The sequence below is a fragment of the Globicephala melas genome, chromosome 20 (genome assembly GCF_963455315.2).
Source record: "Globicephala melas chromosome 20, mGloMel1.2, whole genome shotgun sequence".
NCBI classification, from domain to species: domain Eukaryota; kingdom Metazoa; phylum Chordata; class Mammalia; order Artiodactyla; family Delphinidae; genus Globicephala; species Globicephala melas.
In genome coordinates this window covers 44,006,657-44,029,217 of record NC_083333.1, presented here as the reverse complement: position 1 = coordinate 44,029,217, position 22,561 = coordinate 44,006,657, and the positions used below count along the sequence as shown (strand labels likewise).

Here is a 22,561-nt window from a genome sequence, read left to right as displayed (position 1 = left end):
GACCCAGATTTACAGATTCCTGGGGCCTTGCCTTTCCTCCATTCCCAGCCCTTATTCCCAAGTGTGGCTGGGAAGGAGAATATGGCCGTTTGGAGCTCTCACCCGAAGAGCAGAATAAGCCACCAGGAGCAGGCCTTCAGAAACTGCTGGAAACCTTCAAATGTCACACAGTGGCTCTGAACAACGTAGACTCTTCTGTGGGCAGAAATGAGTCCTCTCCGTCCTCCCACCAGTCTCCCTGTCAACCCCGGTCAGGATCCCGAATACATCACTCCTTTCCCCTCCCCACCTCCCAGCCTGGCCCTTTGGACTGTCCCCGTCCATCTACTCTCTGGGATGCACAGTGCACGGGACGGGGCACACGCACACCAGGTGGAGGGGAAACCAAAGACAGCCCCCCCCCGCCCCCTGCCGTGCTTCTCAGGAAGACAGGACTAAAATGAAAGCTAGTTAAACTGGAGGGGGTTCTGCTTCCTCCTTTCTTCACTGTGGCTCCAGCCTAGACCCTCTCTCCCTCTCCTTTCCACTCATCTTGGTAGCCAGGGCCCCGACCAAGGTGGGCTCGGGTGGTTCCCTGGAGGGGCCGTCCCGCCTCACACCCTGCTTGCACCCTGCCCAGCCTCCGCAGCTGCCGTCCTGCCCTCACAGGTCAACCACTCTCCGAGCTTCTCCACTGACTCCTGGTTGGATAAAGAGGTAAAGGACAGTCTGCTGTATGACACTTTGGTCCTGATCAACCTGAGAAGCTGTGACAAAAAGAAAGTCTTGGAGGAGGAGAGACAACGGGCGCAGTTCCTGCAGCAGTGTCGTTCTCGGGAGACCAGGTACAGTAATGGGTCAATTCTAACAAATGATAATCCTGTTTGGAAAATTAATATATATTGGCAGGATGTGGCAGTTTGAACAGTTTTACTGTGGCTATTCCTTTGTTCCTAAAAGTAGGAGATTAAGTTATAGACATAAATACCTGTGATGGATATGAGTTTATTAATATCATATGAAGATCCAGGGATTACCAATTGAAAAGTAAAACCATTTATCTATACAAAAAGGAAGATTTGTCCATCCTCCCCTTGCCACTGTGTGGGCAGGAGCCTCTGTCGCCCTGCTCCCTGCTGGGTAGCATTTACCTTTTAACAGAGGCCTTCCTCTGTAGAGTGAGAAAGAAGACAGGAGCCTGGCCAAGGAGTGGCTTTGTTGCTTTTCAGATCCCACGGTGGCCCGCTGCCCCCCGCATGAGCAGAGCCAGCCTGATCCTTCGGGACTGAGCTTCTGGAACCGGGGCATGGCATCTCGGTTTGGATGGCACTGTGTTTCTCAGAGCGTGTTCACGTGCACTGTCTTCCCTGGAAGGGGGATGGGTAGGCGGTAGCATGGGGTGTTGTATGGTCCTAATTTTGGAGCTAAGAAGACCAAGACTCTGGAAGGGGAACTGCCTTGTACAGGTCACCTCGCTGGTAAGTGGCAGGTCTGGACACCGAGCCCGCTGGGTGGGCTGCCTTCCATTAAACTCTGGAGAAAGAGGCAGCGTCAGCTAAGGGGCGGCCAGGGCCCTTCTCTGGATCAGTCTCCTCGTCATGACTTGCCCCTGGGTGGCTCAGGGGCTCCTGGTTTCCCTGCCGTAAAAGGGGCTTATCGTTCCTCGCTCCCTGACCTCCACCTCCCCGGGGGGCTGTGAGGAAGAATGAGATCATCACAGCTCATAAAAGCTCATCAGCCTTATCCACGAAGCCCTCAAATTTAGCAAAACACAAGCTGTCAGTTCGCCAGAGAAGGGTAGCAGGGGCTGTGATTGGGAAGATGGCGACAGTCTGCCTCATCAGAACAAAGCCAAGGGGGAAACAGGCTCTACTTGTAACGGGAGAGAATTTGGTGAGCTGTCAGGAAGACCGTTCCAACCAGCTCTCAGTACACTGTGACACTTGCTGTCTCGGGAGGGCTAGAATCTCCTTTCAGGGAAACATTCATGCGTTCATTTATTTAGGACTGACCACTGTTGCGTGCGAGGCCTCCGTCTGGCCCTAGATGACATCCGTGTCCTTGGAAAGGCCATGTCCTCTCCAAGCTCGGTCCCAGGAAACCCTAACTGCAGCCCTGTGTTCTGCTTCCCAACAGGAAGGAGGAAGTCAAGGGCTTTCAGGCCGTGCTTCTAGAGAAAACTGAGAAGTATGAAAAGGAAAACTGTGGAGGCTTCCGCCTGATTTATCCCAGTGTGAATTCGGAGAAGTATGAGAAGTTTTTCCAGGACAACAACTCCCTCTTCCAGAATACAGTTGCCTCCAGGGCTCGGGAGATGTATGCCCGGTAGGAAGGCTCCTGGGGCTAGGGGAGCAGGGTGTTGGGGGAAGAGGGGTTTGCCTGACCTGAGGGGTAACCTTGGGGCAGCCTTGAAGTTGCTTTGGTCTCGCAAGGACCAGGAATCGTAAGATTCTTTGGTGTGAGACGTTGTTAAGTGGATATGGGGCTGTTTCTAGAAACTCACCCATGAGACAGGCACCCCCACCCCACTCCAGCATGCCCAGCCCCTCAGGGCTGCCTCCTGGATTCATGCAGGTGTCAAATCTAAGGACCGGAAGGGGCTCATCCCATTCGGTCCATTCCCCGCCCTCCACCTCATTTCATGGAGCAGAAAAAGGATCGTACAGCAGATAACAGCAGAAGAGGCTCTAGAACCCCTGTCTCCTGAGTCATGTGACTGAGTTATTTCCGTCACATCATTGGCCAGAGAAGCCCAGCATGTGAAGGGGTCCAACGTGGGAGCCCCTACCTTTAGCGTCCTACCGAGACCTTCTTCCCAGCACCTGCCAGTTGTGGGATCTGGCCTCCTGGGAAGTGAGGAGAGAGGTGGGGTGTGGTGAGTGGGGTGCAGCCCGCCACTCCACTCTATGAGGTGGGCAGGGCAGGGTGTCTCATTGCCCTCAAGGACAGTGTCCACATTCCCAGCCCATCCCTAACCTACATGACTGTTCCTCACTGGGCAGGCAGCTGATCCAGGAGCTGAGACTGAAACAGGAGAAAATATCCTTCCAAACGAAAGATAAGAGGGTGGAAATGCAGGGGGAATCAGCAGGCGAGCGAGCGAGAGGCAAGCGCACGCAGAACTGGCGACAGAAACAAAGGCAGGAGTCCAAGACCGCCACCAGCCCGGCCTCCAAACAAGTAAACCTGGATGGGAGGGGAGCGCGCATGCCCAGCGCCCTTCCCTGGCTGGGGCCAGTCCAGGGGCGGGTGCTGAGGAGACCGCTACTGAGATCTCAGGCACACTGAGGGAATGGGGCCGCATGGAGAGCTGGGCCCCGGGAGGGGAGCCCGGAGGCCTTCAGAGGATCCCTCCATCCAGGCAGAGAGGACTCTCACTGGTGTGCCCTTCTTCCTTCAGCTGGAGTAAAAGCAGCTGGGAGGCTGACCACCATCCCCATGTAGGGAGTAGGCTCTAAGACTACCTGTGGTCATGGTCCCCAACTCTAGTTTGGGTTGGAATGCTCCCCTCCAGCAGGCCAGGGGCACAGCTGAGAGAGGAGGCCACAGGGAAAAGCTTCTGGGAGGCAGGACCTCAGAACACTACATGGGGTGACTGAACACAGCTGGTGCTTCCAGCCTGCTCTCTGCTCAAAGTGTGGACCAGCCTCTAGGCTGGGGCCAGCTATCCAGTTGTCCTATCATCTGAATCTCTGGATCCCCTGCTTCTCTGCCTAGCTCTCTCTTCTGGCTCCCTGGAAAGATTCATTGACTTTTCAGTCTATCTCCTTCTCAAAGACTTACCTGAAGGGACAGGTTTAGAGCAGGTTTTTATTTTTAAAAAAAATAAGTTTGTTAGGGTCATAGACTCCTCGAGAATCTGATAAAAAGCTATGGAATCTCTTGCCATAACGTATACAAAGATACAATTTTAAAACTGCAGTTTCAAGTGGCTCAAAGGCCCCGTGAAACCATCCGTGAGCCCTTTAGGGGTCCTTGAACCCCAGGTTAAGAGCCCCCGATTAGAGAGACTTTGATTCTGATTGCTTTCCTCTCCTCCTCATCTCCTTTGCACCTACCCTCGGGTGCAGATGATCTGGAAGTGGACAGAGCTGGGTTCCCATGGGCTATACGTTTGGTTTCCTCCTTCCCAGTACCTCCAGCCATTGACATTAGAGTCCTGCACACCCGACTTGCTGTCGAGCATCAGAAACACAAAGAAAAATGAGACAGACAGCAGCCTCGAGCAGGAGGCCCCCAGGGAGGAGGCTGGCCCTGCTCCCCATAAGCCTACATCTGCGAGGCCTTACAGCTCTATTACTGACTTGAGGAATTCAAGCCTCCTCAGCTGCTCCAGGCCAGAGCTCAGTAAACCCGTCTCCGGAATCAAGGAAGCCAAGTCCACCTCTGCAGTGAACACAGTCACCAGCACTGTGGTAAGTAGAGCAGTCTGCCTTCCCTGAGGGCCGAACTGGTGGTGGGGTGGGGTGGGGGGTGAGGTAGGAGTCTGGCTTTCTGGTCCCTTCTCTGCACGTACTATGGCCCTTTGAGTAAGCCACTTACCCTCTCTGGGCCTCAATTTCCCCACTTGTGAAGCCCAAGTTGTGGAATGGCATACTGTTAGGAGTCTAGACCTATACATTTAGGGCTTTTAGAAAGGCCGTCTTATGCATCCCCTCTTTTGGGCAGGTTACCGCCTGTTGTGTTAGTTTCTGTAGGGCCGCTGTAACAAATTACCATCAACTTGGTGGCTTGAAGCACGAATCCATTCTCTCACCGTTCTGGAGGCTAGAGATCTGAAAACAAGGTGCTGGCAGGGCCACGCTCCATGTGAGGGCTCTCTAGGGAGGATCCTTCCTTGCTTCTTGCTAGATTCTGGTGGTTGCTGGCAATCCTTGGCATTCCTAGGCTTGTGGCAGCATAACTCCAATCCCTGCCCCTGTCATCACACAGACTTCTTCCTGTGCTTCTCCTCTGTGTTTCTTCACGTGGCTTTATAAGGACACCAGTCATTGGATTTAGGGCTCACCCTAATCCAATATGAGCTTATTTTAACTTGAGATCTGCAAAGATCCTATTTCCAAATAAGGTCACGTTCTGAGGCTGTGGGTGTCCATGAATTTTCGGGGGGATATTGTTGAACCCAGTCCATGACCTAAACAGTGTTTTTCAAACTCCATTGTTGTACGGACACCTTTTGAAGGAAAGAAAGCTCTTTTAGATTCCAATTGTAAACTTAAATTATTTGTATAAATATATGCAAGTATAAAACCAGATATAAAGTCTTTACACGTATATAGCTCTTATGCAACTGCAAAACAAAACAAGTAGCACCAATAAAATTTGCATAAGATATTAATTTAATATGACAGTTGATTTTCTATTTTTCTGGAAACTAAGTTGCCACCTGAATGTAGTACCAACAATGCTAACACAGGTTCTCTTGTGTTCATCATACCTAGGCCCACCAAGAGCTATGTGACGACTCTACTATAACTACTGGAAAATCTTCCGCGTTGTTGGGTCTTTGCTTGGTCCAAATGCAGTGCAGAGTAGTGCAATGTTTTTCAAATTTCTCACCATAGCTCATAGTAGAAATTCATTTTATTTCATAGTTCATCACATACACACACATACAACTGGAGAAAATTTTCTAAAACAGTGCTTAGCCACACTGCATATAGTGACTCATTTTTTTTTTTTTTTGCGGTACGTGGGCCTCTCACTGCTGCGGCCTCTCCCGTTGCGGAGCACAGGCTCTGGACGCGCAGGCTCAGCGGCCATGGCCCTCGGGCCCAGCCGCTTCGCGGCATGTGGGATCTTCCCAGACCGGGGCACGAACCCATGTCCCCTGCATCGGCAGGCAGACTCTCAACCACTGCGCCACCAGGGAAACCCTCATTCTATTCTTTTAAAAATACCCGTTACATGGGCTTCCCTGGTGGCACAGTGGTTGAGTCTGCCTGTCGGTCCAGGGGACACGGGTTCTAGCCCTGGTCTGAAAAGATCCCACATGCCGCGGAGCAACTGGGCCCATGAGCCACAACTGCTGAGCCTGCGCGTCTGGAGCCTGTGCTCTGCAACAAGAGAGGCCGCGACAGTGAGAGGCCCGCGCACCGCCATGAAGAGTGGCCCCCGCTCGCCGCAACTAGAGAAAGCCCTCGCACAGAAACGAAGACCCAACACAGCCAATCAATCAATCAATAGAAATGCTGTAGAATTATTAAAAAAAAATACCCATTACAGTCCACTAAGTTAATTTCCTGACCTACTGGTAAGTTTGCAACCGTGGTTTGATAAACACCGTTACAAGAGTATGCTTTGGAGCTTCATCACATTGGATTTGGCAATGATTTCTTGGATATGACACCAACCCCACAGGCAACAGAAGCAAAAGTAGATAAGTGGGACTACATCAGACTTAAACAGTCAACAAAATGAAAAGGCAACCTGTGGAATGGGAGAAAACGTTTGCAAACCATATATCTGATAAGGGGTTAATATCCAGAATATATAAAGAACTCTTACAGCTCACAATGACAACAACAACAAAACAACCCGATTAAAAAATGGGTAGAGGCAGGCTTCCCTGGTGGCGCAGTGGTTGAGAGTCCGCCTGCCGATGCAGGGGACACGGGTTCGTGCCCCCGTCCGGGAAGATCCCACATGCCGCGGAGCGGCTGGGCCCGTGAGCCATGGCCGCTGAGCCTGCGCATCCGGAGCCTGTGCTTCGCAACGGGAGAGGCCACAACAGTGAGAGGCCCGCGTACTGAAAAAAAAAAAATGGGTAGAGGCTTAAATAGACATTTCTCCAAAGTGAAATCAGCCAGTCACAAAAAGACAGATACTGCATGATTCCACCTATATGAAGCATCTAGAGTAGTCAAACTCTTAGAAACAAAAGGTAGAAGGGTGGTTGCCAGGGGCTGTGGAGAGGCAGAAACAAAAGGATGTTTAATGGGTATAAGTTTCAGTTTTGCAAGTTAAAAAGGTTCTAGAGATGTGTTGCACGACAGTGTGCATAGAGTTAACACTACTATACTGTACACTTAAAAATGGTTATGATGGTAAGTTTTACATGATGTGGGTTTATGTGAACCACAGCTACTGAAGCCTGCGTGCCTAGAGCCTGTGCTCCGCAACAAGAGAAGCCACCGCCAGGAGAAGCCCACACACCACAACTAGGGAAAGCCCGCGTGCGGCAACGAAGACCCAACGCAGCCAAAAATAAATAAAATTTTAAAATAATAATAATGAGTAAAGAGTATACTTTGGGGAATCTGGCTGCCACTGTTTAGATCCTGGGGTCTCCTTTTATTATATGTATGACTCCCATCTAGTCACTCTAATCTGCCTAAGCCTCAGTTTCCCCATCTAAAAAATGGTGTTTTCATAATAGTACCTACCAGCGGATCATCGTGAGGAGTAAACGCAAGGAGCCAAGAAAGTGGATCCACGAGTGGTGTTTATCACACAGGAGTCAGTACGCATTAGCTATTATTTTAATATAACTACTTCTTAAGACTGCCCTTGTTCTTTTTGCATTAACTTAAGGCTTAAAGCAGTACTATTGAACACTAAAGAGATTAAAAAAATAAGGCAGCTAACAACAATTCATTCTTTTTTTTCTTTTTTGGATTTCATGTTGATTTAATCAAAATCATTGGTTCAGGATGTTGTATCATACTTGGTTCATTCAAAGCCTTTGACTGGTTTGTTTATTTACTTGTCCCTTTATCCCTATGCTCACCTCCCATTCATCTATCCACCATCTTTTGTTAGTTTGTTTCCTTGTAAAGAAGGGATTTCTAAATTTTTTTATAATCTTTATTTTGTCATTTTTATTAAAAAAAATTTTTTGGTCACGCTGTGTGGCATGCAGGATCTTAGTTTCCCGAGCAGGGAATCTAACCCACGCCCCCTGCAGTGGAAGCACGGAGTCTTAACCACTGGACCACCAGGGAAGTCCCAAGAAGGGATTTTTTTAAATACATGCATTTAAAATCTGTTTAAATGTGATTGGGTTATTTATCTCATTCTATGTCCTATTTTTTTTCTTATTGAGCCCCACTTTTTTTTCTAAAATCTTAACTGTACAATTCTGACAAATAAATACACCTGTGTAATCCATATCCCTATCACAATATAGAACTTTCTGATATTTCTCCAAAGTTCCCTCCTGCCCATTCCTAGGCAATTGCCCTCCTGCTCCCTGCATCCCTCCTCAAGGCATCCACTATCCTGACTCTGACTTTTTCCATCTTAGAGTAGTTTTGCCTGTTCTAGAATTTTGTGCAAATGGAATAATATAGTATATATTCTTTTGAGTCTGACTTTTTTAGTTCAGTATTATATCTGTGAGATCCATTCATGTTGTTGGGTATATCAGTTGTTTGTTCTTCTTTATTGCTGAATTGTGTTCCATTGTACAAATACACTGCAGGGTTTTTTTTATCATTCTCCTGTTGATGGACATTTGGGTTTTCCCGGTTTTTAATTAAAGCTCTTATGAACGTTCCTGTACAAGTCTTTTTGTGGACATAGTTTTCATTTCTCTTGGATAATTACCTAAAAGAAGGATTACTAGGTCAAAGGGTAGTTCTATGTATAACTTTATAAGAAACTCCAAAGTCTTTATTTAAAGTGATTGTATCTTTTGTACATTTCAGCCAACAATGAATGAAAGTACCAATTGCTCCACATTTGTCAACATTTGGTGCTATCTGTCTTTTAAATTTTAGCTACTCTAATGGCTATGCTGTGATTTCTTATTGCGGTTTTAATTTGCATTTCTCTGATGATTAAGCATGTCAAGCACTTTGTCAAATGCTTATTGGTCATTCTTGTATGTTTCTTTATGGAGAGTCTGTTCAAGTTTTTGCCTTCCTCCCTTTTAAGAAATAGGATTATTTATGTTTTTACTGTTGTGTTGTAGGAATGCTTTATATAGTCTGGAAACTTACCTATTCTTTTTCTTGATAGTGTTTTTTGATTAGTGAAAAAACTTAATTTTGACGAAGCTTATCAATTTTTCTTTTATGATTTTTGCTTTCTGTGTCCTATATAAGAAATTTTCATGCACTCTCAGGTCACAAAGATATTCTCCTAGGTTTTTTCTAAAAGCTTTATAGCTTTAGCTTTGTGTATAGTTCCATGATCTGTTTCAAATTAACTTTTGAGTGTGCTAGGTGATGGGCACTAGGATTTTTTCCCCATATGCACATCTAGTTACTACACTATTTATTGAAAGACTTTCCTTTCTCATTGAATTGCTTGGGTGCCTTATAAATTCTAGTAAGGATTTTTGTTGTTGATTCTGTAGGATTTTCAACAAACAAGTATGTCATCTTCAAATAAAGATGGGTTTTACTTCCTTCTTTCCAATCTTTATGCCTTTTATTTCTTTTTCTTACCTTATTGCCTGGCTGGGATTTCTAGTACAGTGTTGAACAGGAGTGGAGAGAACAGATATCCTTGCCCTGTTTCCAGTCTTAAAGGGGAAACATTCCAGTCTTTTATCATTAAGTATGGTGTTAGCTGTAGGGTTTTTGTAGATATTCTTTACTAGGTTGAAGATGTTCGCTTCTATTCCTAGTTTGCTGAGAGTTGTTTTTAATCATGAATGGATGATGAATTTTGTCAAGTGCTTTTTCGGTATCAGTTGATAGTACCATATAGTTTTTCTACTTTAGACTGTTAATATGGTGGATTACATTGATTTTTTTTTTTTTTTTTTGGCCACACCTCGTGACGTGCAGGATCTTAGTTCGTGGATCGGGGATCAAACCCATGCGCCCTGCAGTGAAAGCACAGAGGACTGCCAGGGAAGTCCCATCATTGATTAATTTTTGATCTTTAGCCAGTCTTACATTCCTGGAATAAACCCCACTTAACCATGATGTATTGTTCTTTTTATGCATTGCTGGATTCAACTTAATAATGTTTTGTTGAGGATTTTTTTTTTTTTTTTGCGGTATGCGGGCCTCTCACTGTTGTGGCCTCTCCCGTTGCGGAGCACAGGCTCCGGACGCGCAGGCTCAGCGGCCATGGCTCACGGGCCCAGCCGCTCCGCGGCATGTGGGATCTTCCCGGACCGGGGCACAAACCCGTGTCCCCTGCATCGGCAGGTGGACTCTCAACCACTGCGCCACCAGGGAAGCCCTGTTGAGGATTTTTATGTCTGTGTTCATAAAAGATGTTAGTTTATAAGGTTTTATTTCTTCTTTTACTTTTTTCTTTTTTTTTTTTTTTTTTTTTTGGTCTGTTAGCTCCATAAAATAAATTGGGAAGTGTTCCCTCCTCTTCTGTTTTCTGGAAGAGATAGTGTAGAATTGTCATTATTTCTTATTTAAATATTCAGTTAGAGTTCTCCAGTAAAATTATCTTGGCCTGGAGATTTCTTTTCTGGAATATTTTAGACTACAGTTCAATTTCTTTAATGTTATGTATTTTATTTTGAGTGAGTTTTGGTGGTTTGTGGTTTTTGAGGTATCAGTCCAATTTATCTAAGTTGTTGGATTTATATGTGAAAAGTTGTTTATAGTACGTCCCTATTATCCTTGTAATGTCTGCAGAGTTTGTAGTGATACCCTCTCTTTCATTCCTGATATGGGTAATTTGTTTGTTCTTTCACTCTCTTTTTTTTCTTGGTAAGTGTTGCTAGGAGTTTATCAGTTAATTCTTTTCGAAAAACTGGGTTTTTGTTTCATTTTTTTTCTCTTATTTTCCAATTTTTTATTTCACTGATTTCTGCCCTTATTAATACTTATGTTCTGCTTGCTTTGGATTATTTTTCTTTTCTTTTTTCTAATTTCTTACGGGGGAAGCTTAGAATGTTGATTAAGACCTTCTTCCCTAATATAAACATTTAATGCTATAAATTCCTAAGAACAACTTTAGCTAGATACCACAAATTTTGATATATTTTCATTTTCATTTAGTCCAAAATATTTTATAATTTCACTTGAGATTTTCTTTATGACCCATGGGTTATTTAGAAATGTAGGGTTTTTTTAATTTTAAAAAATTTATTTTTATTGAAGTATAGTTGCTGTACAATATTATATAAATTACAGGTATACAATATAGTGATTCACAGTTTTTAAAGGTTATACTCCATTTATTTTATGTAAAATATTGGCTTTATTCCCCATGTTGTGCAATATATCCTTGTAGCTTATTTTGTACCTAATAGTTTGTACTTCTTAATCCCCTACCCCTATATTGCCCCTCACCCCTTCCCTCTCCCCACTGGTAGCCACTAGTTTATTCACTATATCTGTGAATCTGCTTCTTTTTTTTTTATATCCACTAGTGGGTTGTATTTTTTAGAGTCTACATATGAGTGATATCGTACAGTATTTGTCTTTCTCTGTCTGACTTATTTCACTTAGCCGAATGTCCTCTAAGTCCATCCATGTTACTGCAAATGGCAAAATTTCTTTTTTTTATAGCTAAGTAATATTCCATTGTAAATATAGACCACATCTTCTTTATCCATTCGTCTGTTGATGGATACTTAGGTTGCTTCCATATCTTGGCAATTGAGAAATGTGTTGTTTAATTTTCAGTTGTTGGGAGATTTCCCTGGTGTTTTTCTGTTACTGCTTTCTACTTTAATTCCATATCGTCAGAGAACATACTTTATATGATTTCAGTTCTTTTAAATTTGTTAGAGTTTATGTTATGACTCAGAATATGGTCTCTTTTGGAGAATGTTTCACGTGCACTTCAGAAGAATGTCTATTTTGCTGCTGTTGCGTAGTGAGTCAATTAGATCTGTTTGGTTGCTGATGTCGTTCAGTCCTTCTATATTCTTATGAATTTTCTGTACACTTAGTTCTGTTAATCACTGAGTTCTATTAATTACCGAAACCCACCTCAGGATTTCATCATGGACATGGGGGTACAGAGAGCGGAGAAAAGAAAAGACGAAAAAAAGGTCTTTGAGCCACAGCTATAGGGCTTCTCGTAGAGCTTTCTCTGTCTACTCCCCAGTAGCCACTTTTGAGTTTTGAGTTGCCTTGAGTTCAGGTCAGAGGATACTGGAGGAAAAACAGTAGACTCGCTGCTCTCTTGCTGGTACTTTAAATTCTCATCTTCCTCAATCTGCCTGCTACTGTTTACTTTTCAGAATTGTCAGATAGCTACTCTATGCGTGCATTCTGTGCAGGTTTTATAGGAACAGTCAGTGGGAGAGACAGATGCAGTATGCTTAATCCATCTCAGCTAGAACCAAGACTACTGTCCCTTCTCATTGTTTTAAATTTCCTTATCCCTTTGATGTCTGCATGATCCGTAGTGATATCCCCTCTTTCATGGATGATAAAAGCAATTTCTGTTTCCTCTTTTTTTAATCTTGATCTTACTATGGGCTTATCCATTTTATTAAGTAAAGAACCAGCTTTAAGCTTTGTTAATTTTCTCTATGGTTTATTTTCTATTTCATTGCTTTCCAGTATTATCTTTATTACTTCCTTTTTATTCTACTAGCTTTTAGTTTAATTCGGTCACCATTTTCCAGCCTTTTAAAGTAGAAAGTTAGATTATTTATTGTAAGCCTTTCTTCCTTTCTAATATGTGTTTAGCACTATAAATTTCCCTGTAAACACTAGTTTATCTGCATATGTTGCATTTTTATTATCATTGTTTGAAATATTTCCTAATTTCCTTGTGATTTCATTTTTGTTCCATGGGTGATCTAGAAGTATATTGTTTAATTTTTTAATATTTAGGGATTTTCTAGATATCTTATGGTTATTAATTTCTGATTTAATTCCTTTGCGATTAGTAGAAATGCTTTGTTAAAATTTATCAAGACTTATTTTACGGCCCAGCAAATGATTTATCTTGATGAATGTTTCATGTGCACTTGGAAAGAATGTGTGTTCTACAGTTGCTGAGTATAGTGTTCTGTGAATCAATTAGATCACTCTGGTTGACAGCGTCACTCAGATTTTCCATATCTAGACTGATTTAGTTTCTACTTTTTATATCAGTTGCTGAGAGATGGACGGTAACATCTCAACCCCAATTGTGGATTTGTGTATTTCTACCTTTTGTTCTGTCAGTTTTTGCTTCATGTGTTTTTTTTTTTTTTTTTTTTTTTTTTTTGCTTCATGTGTTTTGAAGCTCTTTTATTAGGTACACATTTATAATTATTTTGTCTTTTTGATGTAGTGACCCTTTTATCATCATGAAATGATAAAATCTTCTTTATCCCAGGTAGTACTCCCTGTCCTAGAATTTATTTTGTTTGATATTAATATAACCACTCCAGCTGGTTGTGGTTAGTGTTTGCATGGTATATCTTTTTCAAAAAAATCCTTTTAATTTCAACTCACTTTTCTCATTATATTTAAAGGATTTCTCTTATATACAGACATAAGTGGGTCTTGCTTTCTTATCCAGTGTGACAACATCTGCCTTATAATTGGAGTACTCCATTTTCATTTAATGTAGTTATTAATACAATTTAGGGCTGAAATTCTGTTTGTTTTCTATACATATTTTCTGTTTCTGCTTTTTCCCCGTGTTCCTCCTTTTCTGCTTTCTTTTGGATCAATCAAAAAGTGAGTATTTGTTAGTTTTAATTTCTCCGTCATCTTTTTAGTTATAAGTTTTTGCCTTTTTGTGGGGGGTGTTATTCTATGGATTGCAATATTCATCTTCAGCTTGTCAGAATCTACTTAGAGGTAACGTTGTACTTAATTTTAAATATGGCAAACTTATCTCTCTTTTGTACTAACATACACTACTAGTATTTATTGTAGTGCACATCTGTATACTGGTGATGAATTTTCTGTTTTTGTTTATCTGAAAATGTCTTTATTTAAAAGCCTTCATTTTGAAGGAGATTTTTGTTGGACCTAGAATTCTGGGTTAACATTATTCTTGAAGCACTTTCAAAATGCTGTTCCAGTTCTTCTGATCTTCTTCTTTTTCTTTTTTAATGAGAAATTAACTGTATTCATATCATTGTCCCATGTATGTAATGTGACATTTTTCTCTGGCTGCTCTCTTTACCTCTGAATTTCAGCAATTTGAAATGCAATATGATGTAGTTTTATTTGTATTTATCCTATTTAGGATTCTTGAGCTTGCTGGTTTTGTATATTGATGTCTTCCACCAAATTTGAGACGTTTCTCTCCATTATGTCTTCATATATCTTTCCTGCCTTATTTTGTTCCTCTCTGTTGTATTTTCTGTCTCTATCAGGACTCTAGGTAGCTCATATAAATAGAATCATACAATATTTGTACTTCTGTGTCTGGTTTATTTCACTTAGAATAATGTGTTCAAAGTTCATTTATGTTGTAGCGTGTATCAGAATTTCCTTCCTTTTTGAGGCTAAATAATATTCCATTGTGTGTAGACACCACATTTTTTTTTTTTTTTTTTGCGGTATGCGGGCCTCTCACCACTGTGGCCTCTCCCGTTGCAGAGCACAGGCTCCGGACGTGCAGGCTCAGCGGCCATGGCTCACGGGGCCCAGCCGCTCCGCATCATGTGGGATCTTCCCGGACGGGGGCACGAACCCGTGTCCCCTGCATCGGCAGGCGGACTCTCAACCACTGCGCCACCAGGGAAGCCCATACACCACATTTTTTTTATCCATTCATTTGTTGGTGGACATTTGGGTTGTGTCCACTTTTGGCTATTGTGAATAATGTTGCTGGGAACCTTGGTGTACTTGTTTAAAAGGAGCAATCTAATAACTTATTTAGCATAGATAGCTAGGAGCAGAATTGCTGGGTCACAGGGTATTTGCAATCTTATCTAACCAAGTATTTCTAGATGGTTCACCAGAATGGCTGGACCAGCCTACATTCTCAACAGCAGTTCATGAGACACCCCGCCCTTCCCACCAACACTGATATCCAGCTTTCTAATTTTCGCCAGTCTAATAGCTGTGAAGTAATACCTATTTCTCAATTACCAGTCTCCAGGGTTTAAAATCTATCTCATGTTTAGAAAACCATAATTCAAAAAGAGTCATGTACCACAATGTTCATTGCAGCTCTATTTACAATAACCAGGACATGGAAGCAACCTAAGTGTCCATCAACAGATGAATGGATAAAGAAGATGTGGCACATATATACAATGGAATATTACTCAACCATAAAGAGAAACGAAATTGAGTTATTTGTAGTGAGGTGGATGGACCTAGAGTCTGTCATACAGAGTGAAGTAAGTCAGAAAGAGAAAAAAATACTGTATGCTAACACATATATATGGAATCTAAGAAAAAAAAAAAAAAGGTCATGAAGAACCTAGGGGTAAGATGGGAATAAAGACACAGACCTACTAGAGAATGGACTTGAGGATATGGGGAGGGGGAAGGGTAAGCTGGGACAAAGTGAGAGAGTGGCATGGACATATATACACTACCAAACGTAAAATAGATAGCTAGTGGGAAGCAGCCACATAGCACAGGGAGATCAGCTCGGTGGTTTGTGACCACCTAGAGGGGTGGGATAGGGAGGGTGGGAGGGAGGGAGACGCAAGAGGGAAGAGATATGGGAACATACGTATATGTGTAACTGATTCACTTTGTTATAAAGCAGAAACTAACACACCATTGTAAAGCAATTATGCTCCAATAAAGATGTTAAAAATAATAATAATAAATAAAATTGATCTCATGTTTAAAGACCTTCAGAGGAAGCTCTGTGGACACTCCCCACCATCTTCTGCCCTAGTGTTTAACCAGTTCATGGTTAAGAAACTGTTCTAACCAAAATCTTTCTTGCTGCTCATGAACTCAGCTCTTCGTCTGTTTGTTTTAATTAAAAATGGCATAGGAGGGAGCCCTCTGCTTTCCACAATCTCATTTTGGACCATTTTCTTTTTCAGCCTCTAACCTCAGTAGAAACCTTCCCAGAATTCACCACCCAGGTCTCAGACACCCCCCAGTCTCTGCTAGGGGTGACCATGGAAACCAGCTCTGAGTGCAGTAGCTCAGAGATGGACAGGGGGGCCTCCTTCAAATGCAAGCAGCAGCAGATGCCTTGGCACCTCATCCAGGAAAAATTGTCAAACAATTCTCTGCCTACGAAATCCCAGAGCTTCTCAAGGAGTCTGAACCCAAGCTGGACTTTGCTAAAGAATGGCATGAAGAAGCAGCATCCCGTGTCAGAGCTGTTCGCCAGGGTTCCACTGAGGGAGAAGCTGTCCTTGTTCCCAGCTCACTACAGCCCAAAGCTGGTGCTGAGTGACAAGTCACGTGAGTGCCAGTGTACAGGGATGTGCGAAGAGCTTAGGGGATGGAGAAACCAACAGAACCTGTCCTAATCTTGGGGAGTGCCCCATCTGAGGGGGGCTGTATTCCCTGCCTTCAGGGAGACCCCAGTCTGATGGTGGAGACATAGTTTTTGTTCTTAGGGAGTCTCTAGTCTTACTGGGAAAGCAAAAAAATGATAAACGTAGAGCTATGTCTAAGTACCCTCTTCAATCTTTCCTGTTCTCATTCAGATGAGGCCCACTCAACTGAGCCTGTACAAGTTGGGCGTGTTAAGTTTGAAAAAAAAAAAAAAACAACAGGGAAGAGAAACTGTTTGGAGGAAAGGCACAGTGGCTGATTCTGATGCAGCAGCTTCCGCCAATTTTCAGTGGGAGACCCTAGTGGGAGGTGGCCTTCGCCAGGAATTTGTGCTGAGTCCAGCAGCACAGACGGATGATGCCAATGCCTTTGCCTTTCCAGAAAACCCCTCCCTGCCCCGGGAGTGCTGCTTCTGCGGCCGAAGCTCTGGCGAGAAGAAGCAGCTGGATGTGCCCTCCCTCCTCCTCTTGCAGAATTCTCACAGCCATGCTGTTTCCCTGAAGGACCTGCTGGTGGTTGCCACTGCAGCCCGACTGGATCCGAGGCCTGGCAGAAGCCATACAGGTGCTGTGCGAGACCGGTGTACACAGGATCAGGAAGCGTACAGCCACTGCCTGACCTCTGGCCGAAGAGGATGTGAGAGGAACTAGGTAGGCCCACCCATATTCCCTTCATGTGTCTGGTGCACTGGCGGGCACTGTACATATACTTCTAGAACGTTGGGTAGGTAGGTGGACTGATAGATCCATAAATACATACAGGTAAGTAGACAATTAAGACTTAACCTCAGTCAAAATGTGACCCCCTTGCAATGTATATTTCTGCTATGACTGATCCGGCCCCGCTGCTTTAGGTACACTTAGCCTTGTCTTCCACTCATGGGTGAAATTGAGACAGTCGCTGATGTCGGTCCCGTAAGTAGAACCAGGCCAACCGTGAGGGGTTGATTTCCACACCTTTCGTGCTCTGCCAGCCTGGCCTAGGTCCAGGTCACTTGCCCTGAGAGCTGGCCCTGTGATGGAGTGTACTGAGGGCACGGAACACCAGGATGGTGGCGTCTGAGAAGATCTGGAAACAAAGACCCTTAAGCTTTGATTCCACTGTGTAAAAGGACCAAAGAGATAGCAAGGGAGCCCTCTGTCAGAAAGTTAGTGCTTCTAAAGGAAGGGGATATGTAAAAACTTAGGAGAACTCTACAACGTAGTATTGCCTGTGGTGGAGGGATCTGTGCTGCTCGGCGGATTATGGAAGGAGATACATTTTAATCACCTCCCTCACTCCTGCCAGCCACCTACAGCAGACTGTGACCAGACAGTCTGCCCTGACCCCCTCGTGACCTGGAGCTCACACTGCAGAAGGGCTGGCGAGTGAACATCAGCCCATAGGGATCACTTTGGGTGCTCATAAAAATGCATATTCCAAGGCCTGCTCCTGGAAATTCTTATTCAGTAGGTCCTACTGGGGCCCAGGAATCTGCATTTTAAGAAACTCCTCTAGGTGATTCTGTTGGTCCTCTTACCACCATCAGAGAAAAACTGGGCCTGGTGTTTCCCAAACTTCCCAGATGACATGAATCACATGGGGCTCCTTGTTAAGCCTGTCGTTTCCAAGGCCACACCTCTGGACATCCTGACACAAGAGATTTGGGACAGGCCACTGAGAATCTGCCTGTCAAGGAAGTATCTCAGGTGTGGTAGTGAACACTGTCCTGTGTTTAGACCCAGGTCTGGGCAGAGGAACCTGTGACGGCCAGGCCTGACCTGTAGGCCTGTGATAGGAACAAAACTCCCCAGTCCTGATGGGGCTCAAACCTACCCCCACTGTCTTCGGTTCGTGATTTTCCATAATTTTAAGTTATTTATGCTCCTACTTTTAAAAAGGGGGATCATGTAGCAGATTACAATAAAAACTTGTATTTAATATGACTATTAAAATGAAGTTATAATGATCAGAAGCCACACAGGGAAAGGGAAGAGATAATTATATTGAAAGGATGTGATAAAGTGCTTCCCGTAATGACCATTGAATTTGGCTCTAGACAGAAAAAGCCAAACATAGCATTCTGTTTTGGACTTTGTGGTCTCCCCAGTCAGAATAGAGACTCCTTAAGGACATGGACTATGCCTCCACCATCGCACTGGGGTCTCTCTGAAGGCAGGGGCTTCATCCTCCCACCCCCACCCCACACTGAGCTCTTGGACATCCCTGTACACACTGGCACTCACATGACCGGTCACTCAGCACCAGCTTTGGGTTGTAGTGAGCTGGGAACAAGGACAGCTTCCCCCTCAGTGGAACCTTGGCGAACAGCTCTGACACGGGATGCTGCTTCTTCATGCCGTTCTTTAGCAAAGTCAGCTTGGGTTCAGACTCCTTGAGAAGCTCTGGGATTTTGTAGGCAGAGAAGGTTTCGATATTTTCATATCGAAAATATGAGTAAAGATAAGTTTACTCATCTAGTAAATAGGTGATTCTTTAGGGGAGACTTCCTTCCCTGCCTCTAATTTCTAAGAGCAGTTTGTCATGTGGTCGTTTGCTATTATAGACTTACTACCATCCATGGTGGATAATGGCTGAAGGTATTGACATGTTTTCTAATAAATGTTAATGATGGTAAAATTTACCCTTTTTTTGGTAGCGTACTCTCTAGGCTCCAGCACTCCTCTAAATATATATATATTATCTAATTTAATTCTAATCATAACTGTACACTTTAGAAAAGAAAAAACTGGGGCTCAAAGAGCATAAGGCTTAACATTCAGGAGGTTCCACGGTGGTGGAGGAAGGATTTGAGTCAGACGTTGCCGATTCCCAGCCCTCGAGCTCTTAAAGCTACACTATTGTTCTTTCAAATGGCATTTTTAATATTAGGCTTCAGTTAGAGCTGAGGGAATAATAAATGGCTCTTTCGTGAAGGCATTTCTGTAGGAAGTAGTGATGGCCAAGGCCAAGCAGGGCTTCCTAGAATACCATGTGGTGTCACCAGATCTCAGAGCTGGTCCTCTGCTTTTGGATCAAATAATGGCTTCTAAAAATTCCCAACTAGCCGGATTGCAAAGGACTGACACATACAAGTCTGATTATGTACAGCAGAATGCCTGTCAACACACTGATTTACAAATGGAGCAGGATGTGGTGTGAGAATAGGGCTTCTGCATAATAAATAATGGTTGAATGAAAGAGGGAAAGAGCAGAACAGAAGTCCAAATTATGGATCATGGGCTTTCTTGGTAGGTGTAATAATAAAATCTCCCACATCAAGTTTATGTACCGTATCTCATATAATCCTCAGGTCAGTGCTGTGAGTTTGGCAAGGCAGACATTATTCCTTTATCCTCAAATTGCAGATGAAGAGAATCAAGGTTCGGGGACATTAAATGATTTGCCCAAACTCACATGAGTGGTGGGCTCTGGACAACATAGCCTGATATTTCTTCCCCTTTACCACTCTGCCATGAACTTAGATCGCATCCTGACCCATCCTGAGGAATGGACCCCTGACAATTTCCTCCATTTTTCTGCTTAAATCTCTATGATCTCATCATCCTTTCTTGGGATCCACTTTCATAGTGAGTGGGCCGCTTATTTAGGGGATAAATAGGCCATTTTGTAGGATTTTAAGGATGATTTAAAGCTTGCTAAAGCAGGGTGCCGGGCACCCTACTGAATAAGTAGCTGCAATGATGATGATGATGATGTTGATGGTGATGATGATACTGTGCTCATGGTGTTGAGCCCAGCACTCTGGACACTTGCTTTTGGTGTACTAAAAGCTTTGCATACAGTATCTCAATCCTCAAAGCAGCCCTTTGTGGTAAGTACTGTTGTTATTTTCTTTTTTCAAATGAGGAGACCAAGGTTTAGAGAAGTTAAGTAACGTGCCCAAGGGCACATAGATACCAAGAGCTAAGTTTGTACTCTGAACTGCTACCACTTGTTGTCTGTGGCCAGCTTTTAAATGATCCATATCAAATGTTTGGGGCTGTAAGGATACAGGAAGATGAATGTTGTATAGGAGATCAGCTCGGTGCTTTGTGACCACCTAGAGGGGTGGGATAGGGAGGGTGGGAGGGAGACGCAAGAGGGAGGCGATATGGGGATATACGTATACGTATAGCTGATACACTTTGTTATACATCGGAAACTAACACAACATTGTAAAGCGATTATACTCCAACAAAGATGTTAAAAAAAAATAAAGTTTCTGGTTACTGTGGATGTGAATCACCTGAGTGCCTCCTGACCCATTAGATAGGAATGATGACGATGAGTTAATTGGCTGGAATATTCTAGAAGCCATTTTAAAGGAAAATATAAGAAAAATCTTTTTTTCTTTTCTCTTTCCAGAATCAGACTGGATCTCTGCCACTGTGTCCCTTTCCTCCTCTTAATCCCAGGAAATGATTTGTTTCTTCCTACAGTGTCTACAATGCCCATAGAAGCAACTGAGTTTTATTTCCTCATCTAGACATCCTGGTCTTATGACTACCACCCATTAGCACCCTGAGGCTAATAGCCTTGACTTTTGTGCCCCCCCACCACCACCCCCCCGTTAGCTTACAGTGCTGGAGGACCATGACTTCTGGGAGTTACTGGTGCTGCCCAGGACACACCCCAGTTGCCCCACTAGTGACATTCCTGTGGGTCCCGCATAGAGCACTGTCATCCAGAACACTCCCAAGGACAGAGCAACACGAAGGGAGGAGAGCTGCAGAGAAGGACTCACAATTTCCAGGAGCCCAAAGCCCTCAGGGCACCAACAGGCCAGTGTCAGTTTGTCTTCAACTCCAGAGAGAAAAGACAGAAGGCTAAGCTTGATGGAGAACTCTGAGCCCTGAGTAAGGGAGTTGAGGCGGTTGTAACTTCATCAGGTAAAGCCCAGACCTCCTCCTATGCCAGCACGTCAGTGTGCAAACATCTTCTGCCTATCTCCCTTACCAGCCTAACTCAAATTGCTGATGAAGACAGAGGTGAGGTGAGAGTACCCTGTCTGCAGGTGTTTCTCCCACTGACCTGCCAGAAATGATGCATCTTCCCCTCGAGTGTGCGTTAATCAAATAAACTGCCATGCTCCATGCCAGGATGAGCCGCCTGAACCAGAGTGAGAATGGGAAGGGGCGGGTGGGAGAGAGTTCTGAGCGCCTCTCATTAAGAGAGCCCCAAATATGTCAGGAGGCTCTGAAGAATTCTTTTGGATGAGTGGTCTTCAATAAGCCATGTCCTCCTTGCTGGGAGCCTGCAGCCTGAGGTGGCCCTTTTGGGGGCACCATGGCTGCCATGTCTCTGGCTAGCATAGGGCCTGGCTAGACTCGAGGCGTAACATCTCAGTTTGTCCGCCAGTTCATTCTCTACCCTCTCCAGGAATGTGAGCCAGGAGTTTTGCCTCACTTGCTCTTCCTGAGTTAGATCTCTGGGATGAGCTTTAGAGGAGGAGTATGGAGCAGAAGAGGAGGGAGAAGGGTGAGGTCTGAAGTCAAGCATCTGCTTTGCAATGTTGACTCGCTTTGCTTGATGGATTCCCAATGGGATGAATTTCTGGCCTCAAGGATGTCAGGGGATTCTGAGATTACCCTTCAGGCAAAAGACTTTAATTATCCAAGATATTGAATGGAGAAGTTAGGCTCTAGCCTTTTGTGTCCAGCTGTGAAACACACACAAAGACACACCACCTTTATCCCGACCTAGGCCTGATTATCAAGGACTCCTGGTAGAGGGTTCTTTTTAGTAGTAATTCAAGGCCCACCTGAATACCAGAAGAAGGAAGCCCTGGTTACCACTGGGCAGGCTAGTAAAAGCTTAACTGTCACCTCACCCCCTTTCACCAGCACTTTCCTGATGCCACTGTCACTATCAGATTGCCATAGGTCATAGTCTGGCCCAGACAAAAGATGTAAGACTTGCTGAAATGGGGCTTCCTGGAAGCTCTGTATCTTTCCCCTTTTCTCCCTAGTCACCAGCCCCAGCTACTCAAGGTTCCTGAGCTGATAAAAAGGAAGTCTCTTAATAAGGTGAAGTCAGAATTATTTGTCTTTCTAAGGGACAATTTTGATCCTAGAGACAGGGTCGGCTTCCTGGGCATGCAGTCTGTGCAGTCACCCAGGGCTCCACACTAGGAAGGGCCTTGCGTTTGGTTTAATGCTCTGCCGTTACCATCTTGAAATGCTGAATAAGTTTTCAGTGAGGAGTCCTGTATTTTCATTTGGCACTGGGTCCACCAAATTAGGTAGCTGGTCCTGCCTATAGAGACTGTAACGGCTCTGAGTTGTCCAATGAGAAGG

General features: G+C 44.1%; 1 protein-coding gene across 3 annotated transcripts in view; it reads left to right on the top strand.

Annotated features, from left to right (window-relative positions):
* TTLL6 (tubulin tyrosine ligase like 6) overlaps positions 1-21,383 on the top strand; it is a 63,654-nt gene extending 42,271 nt beyond the window's left edge. For 2 of the 3 annotated variants that reach the window (XM_060290105.1, XM_060290106.2), the window contains 7 exons: positions 649-824; positions 2,116-2,304; positions 2,982-3,159; positions 4,050-4,394; positions 15,818-16,187; positions 16,665-16,933; positions 20,631-21,383. In XM_060290105.1, the coding sequence (XP_060146088.1) occupies positions 649-824; positions 2,116-2,304; positions 2,982-3,159; positions 4,050-4,394; positions 15,818-16,187; positions 16,665-16,933 (1,527 nt within the window). In that variant the 3' untranslated portion in view covers positions 20,631-21,383. The remainder of the gene's footprint in view (positions 1-648; positions 825-2,115; positions 2,305-2,981; positions 3,160-4,049; positions 4,395-15,817; positions 16,188-16,664; positions 16,934-20,630) is intronic. The other variant, XM_030840078.2, reaches the window with a different exon arrangement.
* Positions 21,384-22,561: the final 1,178 nt, after the last annotated feature.